The 12,313-nt window shown below is 39.4% G+C and overlaps 2 protein-coding genes across 3 annotated transcripts in view; both read right to left on the reverse strand.

The window, feature by feature from the left end:
- Positions 1-981: 981 nt before the first annotated feature.
- Positions 982-12,313, reverse strand: part of LOC134826029 (casein kinase II subunit alpha-like) — a 46,739-nt gene continuing 35,407 nt past the window's right edge. Inside the window, exons 1-10 of one of the 2 annotated variants that reach the window (XM_063838289.1) lie at positions 10,307-11,113; positions 6,168-6,282; positions 4,547-4,661; positions 4,282-4,434; positions 3,971-4,068; positions 3,571-3,727; positions 3,370-3,423; positions 2,575-2,723; positions 2,293-2,441; positions 982-1,449 (exon numbers count right to left, since the gene is read on the reverse strand). In XM_063838289.1, coding sequence (XP_063694359.1) covers positions 1,391-1,449; positions 2,293-2,441; positions 2,575-2,723; positions 3,370-3,423; positions 3,571-3,727; positions 3,971-4,026 — 624 coding nt within the window. In that variant the 5' untranslated portion in view covers positions 4,027-4,068; positions 4,282-4,434; positions 4,547-4,661; positions 6,168-6,282; positions 10,307-11,113 and the 3' untranslated portion in view covers positions 982-1,390. Of the gene's footprint in view, positions 1,450-2,292; positions 2,442-2,574; positions 2,724-3,369; positions 3,424-3,570; positions 3,728-3,970; positions 4,069-4,281; positions 4,435-4,546; positions 4,662-6,167; positions 6,283-10,306; positions 11,114-12,313 lie in introns of those variants that run through there. The other variant, XM_063838290.1, reaches the window with a different exon arrangement.
- Positions 4,040-10,695, reverse strand: LOC134826125 (casein kinase II subunit alpha-like). The gene is made up of 4 exons (XM_063838407.1): positions 10,601-10,695; positions 4,547-4,661; positions 4,263-4,434; positions 4,040-4,068 (listed from the first exon to the last, which is right to left on the reverse strand). Exons 1-4 carry the CDS (start codon positions 10,693-10,695, stop codon positions 4,040-4,042), a joined length of 411 nt encoding a protein of 136 aa, XP_063694477.1.

Here is a 12,313-nt window from a genome sequence, read left to right on the forward strand (position 1 = left end):
TCCACTACAAAACTTAAGGTCGAAATGCGATTCTACGTTGGTTCTAAAAAATTTCATGAAAAAATATTGAAACCCTATTGAGTTCTATTGTTTTGAGCGAAATCAGTTTCGCAAATATCACGAACTGAGATATGGGCGATTTCTTTCATTTGTTGGTCAACTGCTATCTCGAAACCAAGTTTCACTAAAAAATCAGGGTGAACCCAACTCCTCCATGCTACTGGAGTAATTCATGATTCCACACAGCAAATGTCACATTTACGGACGTTCTGGAAAACGACTTGACGGAACACGCTTTGAAGATATCCTTGGCGAGAGAAGCGCGCACAAGAGATATTTTCGGCCTCTCTGCGCGCGCGCGGCACCGGCACGCCTTCGAAGGGAATTCTCTTATATCATGCCGCCGCCAACCGTGATGCCGGTTCTACTTCTAAACACTGTTTCTCAATTCTCTCATGATGGTTCACACCGATCTTTGCTTCCTAAGTAACCCGCGAAATCGATAGATCAACGTAATCAAGTCACCACATCCGAATTCTTTCGGAACAGTTGTTTCGACAATGGTGAACAATCAGTCAAGCGTGATATGAAGCGGGTTTAGTAGTAGCTCACAATCGGCGTACAAAAATATGAAATACAGACCCATATAGAAGATTTTTATTTCTTGGCATTCAGATTTAGTGATTTAAGACACCCATTCAAATTTCAAAGATGTTTGAAATATCGAAGTTTAGTTGATGATCGTTCACTCCTAGGCTAGCCCTACTCCGTAAGTACTAAGCATTTGTGATATGGCAACTATTGTGTTATGTGTAGACTCTTTTTTAACGCTTCTCCCAGGTGTATTAAATGTGAACCATCCCTTGAGATACTGTTTTTATTTATCGGACCCAGACCAATAGTTACATTACCGAACGGAAACGTTTCCGTGAATTCACAATTGCTTCATGTTCATCCGTTTTCAATTAAAAATAATATCGATTCGTTATTCTGGTTTATAAAAATCAATTATATTTGTATTACAAATATAGCGCAACATAAATTTCCACCCAGACCAGTCAAGTCAACAGTCTAAAGAAACACCTTGACCCTAGAGCAGGCAACATACAACCAGTGCTTTTTATATTTGCAAACTTTTTTTTCTTTCTAAAACACAGAACAAAAAAAATATTATTTTTTTACTTTCAGATGTTGGTGGGAAGTTAATAATGTCACTGGCAGGAATGTTGCTGAGAAAACACTAAATGCACACATGTAACATTGAGTCAATATAATGTGCGTCTCTGTACCCGTAACAACAACCATAAAACTGTTAATCATTAAGAGAATGTTAATGTTCTATCTGAATGAAGGAAGGCCCATTTTCTACAGGTTAAGACTTGAGTCCGTCTCAGACCGTGCTGTCTAGCTTACTGGATTCTTGTCGCTTGTGTTCCTGAATCACGGGATCTGAAATAGAAGAGACTGTGTAAGTATTACTGTGTAAGTATTACTGTGTAAGTATTACTGTGTAACTACTACGGTACGACAATCTAGAATCGCTCATATTCATAACCTTAAAACTATCACAACTACAAGACTTGTGGTTGCCCTTGATGTTGACCATTAATTTAAGTAATCTTGGCAAAAGCCAACACAAAACAACACACATAATTAGTTAATGAAAGTGGGAGTAGTGTTTTAACTTACAGAAGTAGGGGTGGGACTAGTGTTTTAACTTACAGAAGTAGGGGTGGGACTAGTGTTTTAACTTACAGAAGTAGGGGTGGGACTAGTGTTTTAACTTACAGAAGTAGGGGTGGGACTAGTGTTTTAACTTACAGAAGTAGGGGTGGGACTAGTGTTTTAACTTACAGAAGTAGGGGTGGGACTAGTGTTTTAACTTACAGAAGTAGGGGTGGGACTAGTGTTTTAACTTACAGAAGTAGGGGTGGGACTAGTGTTTTAACTTACAGAAGTAGGGGTGGGACTAGTGTTTTAACTTACAGAATTAGGGGTGGGACTAGTGTTTTAACTTACAGAAGTAGGGGTGGGACTAGTGTTTTAACTTACAGAAGTAGGGGTGGGACTAGTGTTTTAACTTACAGAATTAGGGGTGGGACTAGTGTTTTAACTTACAGAAGTAGGGGTGGGACTGGGCTTCCTTAGCGCACATAATTAGTTAATGAAAGTGGGAGTAGTGTGTTAACTTACAGAAGTAGGGGTGGGACTAGTGTTTTAACTTACAGAAGTAGGGGTGGGACTAGTGTTTTAACTTACAGAAGTAGGGGTGGGACTAGTGTTTTAACTTACAGAAGTAGGGGTGGGACTGTGCTTCTTTGGCGGTGAGTCTATCGTTGTGGTCGTATCTTAATAATTTATCTAAGTAGTCCAGCGCTTCGGGGCTCACTAAATGTTGATTATCTTGACACACAAATCGTTCCCACCGCTTTTTAGAGTGCCTGAGAAGATATTATCAGATCTGGGTAATCGTGAAAACAATTGAAATGTAATCAATGAACCCTTTACTTCAACGTGTAGCCTTCTTCTGGTACTACTGGTCTTTTCAAGTTTTTGATAGTAAAGAAGTATTACCTTCCAAGCAGCTCGTTGTAGCGTGGATCAAGATCAACGTTATATTTCTGGACATACTCGTAAAGTTCAGCCGTGCCTAGCACTTTCCCAATACGCACCAGTTGATCGTAATTGTCGTGACCGTGGAAGAATGGTTCTTTTCGGAAAATCTGGAGTTGTAAGAGGAATTTATTAAAAGAAATAAGAAGCTTTTGCGATGATTGTAAGGTGATTATATCCTTAACCCAGCTCCTGCTAGGAAGATCTTAGATCTTAAGATACATCATGCTACAGCCCACAACGATATACTACAAACTAATAACTATATGCTACAAATGTTGCGGCATTCCAACGACAATTATAAAATAACATCTTCATGGATTCAGTAAGGCTGGTCTCACATGCACAGTAAGCAGATAAATTGGGCGGTAAATAAGGTAAATAATCAGGGGGTCACAAATAATAAGTGGCTGAGTGTGACTGCTATTTCAAGCGATCAGAGGGAGCCGAACTTTGACAACATACATAGTAAACTGTTGATAACAGGCAAACTCAATCTTGTTGTCAGATCTGTACTGAGGTCTGAGGCATTCAATAGAAAAGTCCGCGCTTTTCACGCACGCACATTTTATGATGATTTAGAATTTACGACGTAGCGTTTTTAATTTTAACCCATCTACCGCTAGCATGAAAATTCACGTTCGCGCGCAGCGCTTTAGTCACTAGCCGCTTTCTCTAAAAATGCGACCGAAAAATTGCCCTACAAAGGTAGTTGGAATTGGACGCCTAGCAACAAGTTATATTAATTAAACTCACCATACTGGCAAACATACACCCGTAGCTCCACATATCCAATGAATAATCGTATTCCTGAAAGTTTCCAGATAATATTGTGACGAGTAAACCGTATGGCAAAAAAGACATGCCCACAAACGATGGACGATTCACGATTGCATAACAAAAGAGATCTTGTTTAACATTTAAACATGGGTGCCAATCTAAAGTTAAAAGTCAAACCTGGTAATCTATGAGTAATTCGGGTCCTTTGAAGTAACGGCTGGCCACCCTGACATTATACGGTTGTCCGGGATGATAAAACTCGGCCAGACCCCAATCTATCAGTCGAAGTTGTCGTTTCTCGTGGTCGATCATAACGTTATGAGGCTTCACATCTCTGAATTATGGGATTACATTTATATATTTTATCGCACATTACGATCATATTACAGCGCCGCATATAATATTAAATTTACAACTCACATTTTCTTGAGATCTTAGATCATAAATACATGATATTAGATCATTCATTGCACACACAGAATGTTACATGAAATTAGTAAGTTTTGATTATACAGCTGTGTAAAGGTGTCACATCTGATTAAATGAAATACGATGCTGTGAGGACTGAGAGACACACCTGTGCATTATGCCCATACTGTGGCAAAAATCGAGGGCCTTTAACAGTTCATACATGTAATATCTGATATCATAGTCCGTTAGAGTCTGATACAATTGCTGAAAATTGTCGAGTTTAGTTAAAAATTAGAATTAACTATTGTTGGAACAAAGACTGTTTTGACACACGTTAGAGCCACTTGCATGTCTGCACGCTGGTTATCATATTATAGTCGCGGTCACGTGTCAAATGTAATTAAATTTAAATACACCTTCATCAAACTAAAATATGGCAAAACATCATAATATTAAACACATAATATAAATATAAACCTTGAAGTCTCGGTTGTTAACATATTCGAATATAAGGGCAGGGGTACGGGCTACAGGGTCTTTAACCACATCAAGTAGCGTTATGATGTTAGGACCATTCCGTAAATTCTCCAGAATCTTTATCTCTCGCTTTATCTTCTTCCTTTTAACTGGCTGCAAGTTTATTATTGTGTCAGATATTATGTGGATTATGATTGGTACAAAACTAGTGTGCTAGACATGAAAGTGAAATAAAGACAACATTATAAAGCACGAAAATGTTTACCTTTAGAATCTTGACGACCACTTTTTTGTTAGGAGTGCGAATATCGACCCCCTCGAATACTTCACTGTATTTTCCTCGACCTAGCTTTCTTACCAGTTGGTAGTTTTCTTGGTCACTGCAGGATATGGTATTTAAACATCACAATTATCATTTTTACCAACGTAAATTTGTACAACACAAAAAGCGCGATAGTATTTCATCGTTTGAAGTCTAAACTTAAATTTGCATTGTGCCTCAATTTCAGGAGGATGTACATTGTACGACGTACGTGCATAAAATATCTATTTCCATAACACCTAAAAATGGCTATATTATTAATATCCATTCTTTGGTGTTATGGAAATGGATATTTATATACGGATATTGGGATGGTACAAAAGTATGGGAAAGTTTATGTAATTTATACCATTTTTAAAAAGCGCGAATACACAATCGCTGAGAAATCAGGAGGATTGTATTTAACATTTAACAGACATATAAAGAGACAAAAGTAAATGAAGACGTTGTTGTATTTTTGTGTCTGATAGCATTTCAGCCCTTGTCACGTTAGAAATTTATGTTTAAACTGTTGTTGTGATCCATCAATCGTAAAGTTATGTTAGCCTTAACCATACAAGTGCAATTATTTCCCAGATCAACAGCCACCGAGCCGGGGTTGTGGGTATCAATGTAGCCCTAGCTTGTGAAATTAAAGGCATAATTTGCATTGAATAGCCTATGTATAAAATGTAAATATAATATGCATATTATATGTCTTTTTCTGAACCAATATTTATCGAATTGGCGTTAGGATTTACCTTCCACACAGTATTTAACTAGTTATAACGGAAGTAAGAACCACTGCTAAAATCTACAATCTTTACTGCCAAAGCCCCCCCCTCCAGGCTTGATGAACGGAAAAATTTTTCACTTCTCTAGCAATGCTGAAGACATGCAGGGCGAACGGATACATGAATAAACTAAATACTTAACTTGTAAATTAATGGTATTTAGTCCCAGACATGACACATAATTAGGTAAGAGTTTTAAACTCGGCCTAGTATTGTTAAACGCAGACTGGGTAAGAAGTTAAGTCCAGGGCTATCAGAATACTACGCCCACGTACACACTCAAAATATCTTGTCAGTTACTTTTTTGAAGCGAACTTAAGGTACATTTTTGCCTTTCTATCCACAAAAACATCTTAAGCTGCCGAAAGGTTCGAAATCAAAACATGAATAAGTTAGGCAAACATAAATGTGTTTAAAAAAATATGCAAGTTCTCGAAGCCATAATGTAGGCGTGGCTATGTTACACCCTTTTTTCTGGGCAAACTCTTAACTCTAGTTTCTAAGAAGTAAAAAATTTAGAGACATTCTAATTTGAAGGCAAGAGATAAGTTAGGCAACCATCAAGAGGTCCGCGTAATCCGGCGAAAGCTTAATTTCTTACGATTAAACAATGTTCGCCAAAGATCCAAGAGCCTAAGTTTTACAGTTTGCCTGAAGTCGAGACAGAAATAAACAGTATAGCTTTGTTTCCTTAATATTTACGGCCAAATATTTCATCCAATTTAAAATATCCATTAACCCCGGTCCGTTCACCCCACACCCCACCCGCATCCGCCCCCGACCAGACTTACCCCCAATCAGTCTGATGGTTCTCGGTAGTCCCAGAGTCACGTGGGTTGTTCGTGTTCACATCCGCTTACAAACTCCGGCTCTTGAGGTCCGTTCATCTGTGAGTTGGATATTCACCTGAAAAACAACTCATGTCAAAAACTCGATTTTGGTACAATTTAAGTATCTTATTAGTGACCAATTAGTTACTAATGATAGGTTATTAGTGACCAATTAGTTACTAATGATAGGTTTATCTTATTAGTGACCAATTAGTTACTAATGATAGGTTTAATCTATTAGTGACCAATAGTTACTAAATATAGGTATTTATACCGCAGCTTAATCCTATAAACCCGACTTGGATGGAGGTTATTTTTGAAGAATGGAAATCAGTTCATTACCAGGAGAAGGCTTCAATTAACACTTGGTATCCGGTTACTGGTATTAGATACAAATGAAGAATGTTGTATTTGGTAAAAGTTATGCTCTGGTCTTACTGATAAGCGGTGTGAACACGGTTTGAGACAATGCAATTCAAATATCAACACAATGCAATCACATATCCCATAATATCGTAAATTTCCAAATCTTCATTAAGATGAGTCAATGGATGAATTATGCACAAACGAGTAGTGGTTCTGCGGAAATGTAAAAACACAACACGCGTGAAGGAGTGTAAGTCAAGACGTGTGTAAGTACAGCTTGTTTTGGATATTAGTGTAGGGAGTAACTAGAGATAAGACTCAGATATTATACAGTTCACATTTAGTGAAGTACTGTGGCTTTAAGATACATATTAGGGTGTAAACCGTACGTGGGCATCAGAGAAAGTGGCTCTGAGACATTCGAGTGTGTTACTGTTACAGCGAGATATTTTAGTGTGGGTTACTGTGTATAGCTGAAATAATCGAGTGTGGTTACTGTTACAGCTGAGATTCGAGTGTGGTAGCTGTTACCGCTGAGATATTGATGTGGTATACTGTTTATTAGCTGAAGATATTTGAGTGTGGTTACTGTTACAGCTGAGATATTTGAGTGTGGTAACTGTTACAGCTGAGATATTTGAGTGTGGTTACTGTTCAGCTGAGATAGTTGAGTGTGGTTACTGTTAACAGCTTGAGATAATCGAGTGTGGTATACTGTTATAGCTGAGATATTGAGTGTGGTGTACTGTTACAGCTGAGATATTTGAGTGTGGTTACTGTTACATCTGAGTTATTCGATGTGGATGCTGTTACGCCTGAGATATTTGATGTGGGTTATGTTACAGCTGAGATATTCGAGTGTGGTTACTGTACAGCGAGATATTTTAGTGAGGTCAGTCAGCATACCTAGAAATAAAAACAAATATTTGTTTCCGAAAAATGAGACATTAATGTCTATTTATTTCAACAGGGCTGTGTCACATAATATGCAAGTCAAAAGGAGGACATGCTAAAAATATGCTGAGTTCAAGCTTTAATACAACCTTATATCGATTTTGATAGGCAATATTTGTCATGAGGAGTTTGAATAATCTTCCCTTCACTAGGCTTTGAATAGGCCTCATAATGAACGACACATCACTTACTGAGATCACTAAGAATGATATTTAATCAAATACGGATCACTATATTGATCACAATAATAAAATAGTGTGAGAAAAGCTAAGATACCGTTGAGACCGATCAGATGGTTTCACGGCAATCAGGGACCTTCCAGCACCTTCATGTCCAGCATAAGCTCCAATATTTCCGAACGCTCTCACTGTACCTACACACGGCCAGATAAGACAGTACCAGACGATTTAAGAGTAAGAAGATAAGATCACCAAACCGATACAAACTACAGCAAATGACGAAGACAAGGCCGTACTAAAGCTACCGCCCCAGGGTTCCTAGATACGAATACGACGGAAGTTACACGACTACACTTGTACACCACATGAGTTGCAGAGAGGTTCTGTCTTATTACTGTAACCCAGACTGTCGGGAAACACGCGCAGAAAGAGATCAGACTAGAATTAAAAGGATCTTATATAATAACACGGATAGAACAACAAGAATGCAACTCGCTCTCTCATCTCTCCCTCTCTCTGAATACACACCTGGTTGGAGTCCCCCCACCCCCCCCCCATCACTTCCAACCCAGCATTTCCTCCCTGCATCTTTCTATTAGTTTGTGCAGTAGAAAAAGGGAGCAGATGATGAGCTAGTACCTGAGCAACCTGCAAATGTATCATATCTCAGCAGTGGTGTGGAGAAAGGGCACACGAGATGCAGACACGGACTTAACGTATATCAGGCTTATCATCAATCATCGACCTCGTTCAAGCTGGTATTGGACCAAAATAACTAGCCGAGTCATGGGAATGTATCTGGGTAGTTGATTTGTGGTACTGATTACACTGTTTATTTTCTCCTGTTTCAGCCCAGTTTTGCAGCCTCTGTATCAGTAAACTTATTGTAGTGCTAGTGCTGGGCTGGACACTGGAATCGGCGATTATCTAATGAAAGTGGGTAGTGTTATATAGTTGAGGGAGGTCAGCGATGGAAGTCTTGTCTGGGAAAACACATGTGTCGGATCCAAGTACCGGTGTAACCTGGATCCCAATGAGAATTGCCTGGCCAGCGGAGACACGACCTGTTTTTAGGTAGTGTTACCATATAAGGGAGTTTTCTGTGGTAACGTGACCTTATATGGTAACACTAACCCGCCACCATTATAATATGGAGTTCTCATGCTTCCTGAGATTGATTTGTCGAACTGTCAATTCAAAACTCGACCATCAAGATATTCGAGTAACTAGTTATTGTAACAATTTAACGGTTTCAACCGAATAAAAGGACAGAAGCATGGAATGGAATATTTCCGACAGTACGGTTTTCTTGAAGATACAAAGCTGGGATTATTTACTGTGTTCGTACAATGTGCAGAGTTCTATAGTTATTACTAATTCTTTCGCTGTAATGTGTGGAATGTCTGGAATGTATCGTGAAGTTGCCCCCAAATTCAGAGGGTGTAAGGGTAAAGGGATGGCGGCTTGTTCGGGGACAAGCTTTACACTACATAGTTCAGCGGAAATAATACATGATAATACGTATGTAAATATGTATGTAATATGTATGTAACGGCCCCCTTAAACAGATTTTAACAAGGTTCCTCTAACAACGCTTAAAGGAGGCGGAGAAGGCGGAGGAGGCGTTATTGTGATCTCAAATCTCATCCAACTTGACCATGTGTTTCCAAAAGAAACGCGGCGCAAATCAGGTCACAACAAGACCAATTACACAAGATACAGTGAAGTAGTGAGAGGGAGCATGCACAACGAATGAGGGAGTTTTCCAAGCAAACAATGTCCATTAAACAGCGCCAGGGGACACGTGGCAGCCACAAAATGTACTCTCTGTAACGTGTACATCTTTGTATATAATTAACGTATAGTATATCATATACTATATTACATAACTACAACTGTAATGTCTCCTGTCAATAACGCTAACATGGTTAGTGTGCTAGGAGCAGCTACAGTCTAGACACTATATGTCACACGATTGGAAACTGTGGGAACTTTGTTGCAACAGTCTACAACAATTATATGTTCACAAGATTGAAACTGTGGAACTTTGTTAAGGAGCCTACAGTCTACGCTATATGTCACACGATTTGAAAACTGATGGGAACTTTTGTACCTAATTTGATGTATTTAGGATGATTAAGTCACCACTTTAATGTAAAGATGGGAGTATTTCATGGTTTAATATTGAGGACATGATTCTTTGAACGGATTACTCATTCCGTTGCTAAATTCCATCCTCACGCCTATATATAAACCTTGTAACATGAAATTTAAACAATATTTAAAGCTGCAAGTACTACGCCTGGTACGTATCTCATTATACTGTAGTTTGTTTGTGAGGGTGATAAATGTAAGCCAATGTAAGGTATCCTCCACTACATCGCAGGAGACTTTAGTACAATCGTTCTCGAAATTAGCAACACGATGGTAGAGATAAGGGTTCGTTGTGTTACTCAATTTTATAAAGTAAGTGGGGTGACGTAGTGTGAACTGGAAAGCTATTAATAGTCACTACACTCAATTTCAACCTTCAGGCCAACCCAAGCCTTGTAATAACATGCAAAAAAGCATGCAAGAATAAAGATAGTGAATCCTAATTACCGCGTCTATTTCATCCTCTCTGAAAATATAATCCTCACTGCTGAGGACGTCCCCGCGCGCCTGGCGCTCCTGCTTCTTCTCCTCCTTAGCTGCCAGCTTCTTCTTCCTTGCTTCCCGCTCTTCACTATCCGATATACCTACAGGGGAGGAGCTCTCAGAGCTGCTCTCTTTGTGAGAAACCAGCTTGTAGTTTTCCAGCCAACTCTTTAACCACTCTGGACTGTACCAAAGTCTCATGGTGAGAACTCCAATATGTACACGACACTTGTATGATATGCATGACGTCTTAGAAACAGTGGTCCCGGAGACCTCTGGCTCTCGTATGTGACGTAGTGTCCCGCGTCACGGTATTTGTTGTAACACTCCCACAGCTTCTCATCTACTGTCATTATGTATACGGGTTTAGGGGGTTTTGCTGGTGGTTTTGGTGATGGTGCTGCTGGTGGTGCCGCTGGTGGTGGTGGTGCTGCTGCGGAGGTTCCACTTGCTCCTCCTCCACCACCTCCTCCTCCACCATGGCCATGACCACCTCCCTCCTCCACGTCTCTTTTTAGCCTTATTTGGTGCACCCGCCACTTTGTTCTTCTGTTGTGCCCATTTCCTGATGGTCTCCTTATCGAACCCTGTCCTCTCAGATACCAGCTGTATATTGTTGTTGTGTTTCTTTAGTTCGTTTAGCACTAAAATCTTGTCGCGCAAGCAATTCCCGCCGCCATCCACGCCCATAGTCACAGTTTGACGGCACGCGCCGTGAGCCGCGCTGTCATTACATAGCACCTTACCCTTAAAAAAGAGCAACTTGATAAACATGATTAGTACGATTAACGTTATCTATAAACTGACGAAACATAAGAAGCAAGAATAGCATAGTACTACAGTGGTGTAGACACAGAAGTATGTGAACTGTGAAGTCATAATACAAAACAACGTTAAGAATGCAACAAAGCGGAAGAATCTAAACAAAAGAATTGATCTAAAAACAAAAGATTGGGACAGTTTAAATGGGAAACACGTCTTGAAATGGACAAAGCAGCTCTGTGATGACTCATGATCTGGACCAAGTGCTTTAATATAATTTACCGAATATAAATCAACAACATGATACCAAATATCTGCTTCAAGGAATCACTGCCAACTTGTATATGCGATAACGTTAGTACTACGTCGTCATAAACGGAAACTCGATATCAATAAATATTGTGACTCGAGTGAAAGCACAAATGCATTGTACATACAGCTAATGAACGAGAACAAGCGACTAAAGCAAGACAACGAGCATACATATTTTCGCTGCATAACTACAAAATATGTCTAATCGCGGAGGCCATGGCGCATATATTCCGCACAGCGCAAACTTTAGACCACAACATGCATTATTAAACCCTCTTCCTTGCTACTAATAAAAAGTCAGAGAGATACACACACACTGCTTGTTCGTGTCAAGAGTCAAGTGAGACGTGTATTATGAACCGATTAGTAATATCTCAATTGCTATATGACAAGCACGCCACTCATCATCACGGTAAACTCACATACAGGGTCCGTCACGTGATCACAACGCGCTGGGAAATGTGCTGGCGCCATTGTGGTTCAAATGCACGTGCTGGCGCCATTGTGCTTTAAATGCACGTGCTGGCGCCATTGTGCTTTAAATGTACGTGTGATATGTCCTATAATCATGTCCTGTATATATTCAGGGCCGGGATAAAACGAGGTGTAAGTGAGACAAATAAGAAATTAAATTTTAAAATTGGTTTGCCGATGATTGACGCAACTAATGAGAAATTGAAAGGAAATATACAAATAAAAAGCAAGATTACGATAAAATGAATTATAGGGTTATAGGGTACAAACTAACAAAGGCCACAGCTACGGGAAAGGGAAACCGGAAAGCGAAATGGAATTCCTGGAATGTATCAAAGATTAAGCGATAAAAATCCTACCCACATATCACATGGATATTGGATAAGGATAAAACAAAAAGTTAAATACCAGGACACTGATTGC

This window comes from Bolinopsis microptera, chromosome 1, assembly GCF_026151205.1.
Source record: "Bolinopsis microptera isolate Bmic1 chromosome 1, MBARI_Bmic_1.0, whole genome shotgun sequence".
NCBI classification, from domain to species: Eukaryota; Metazoa; Ctenophora; class Tentaculata; order Lobata; family Bolinopsidae; genus Bolinopsis; species Bolinopsis microptera.

Excerpts from the sequence above, each read along its gene's own strand:
- LOC134826125 (XM_063838407.1), bottom strand. The coding sequence starts at position 10,695 with ATGACAGTAGATGAGAAGCTGTGGGAGTGTTACAACAAATACCGTGAC. Across the intron at positions 4,435-4,546 it reads TGGTCGTCAAGATTCTAAAG|CCAGTTAAAAGGAAGAAGAT; the intron begins GTAAACATTTTC and ends ATAAACTTGCAG. Across the intron at positions 4,069-4,262 it reads GGTTTATATTTATATTATGT|CAATTGTATCAGACTCTAAC; the intron begins GTTTAATATTAT and ends GACAATTTTCAG.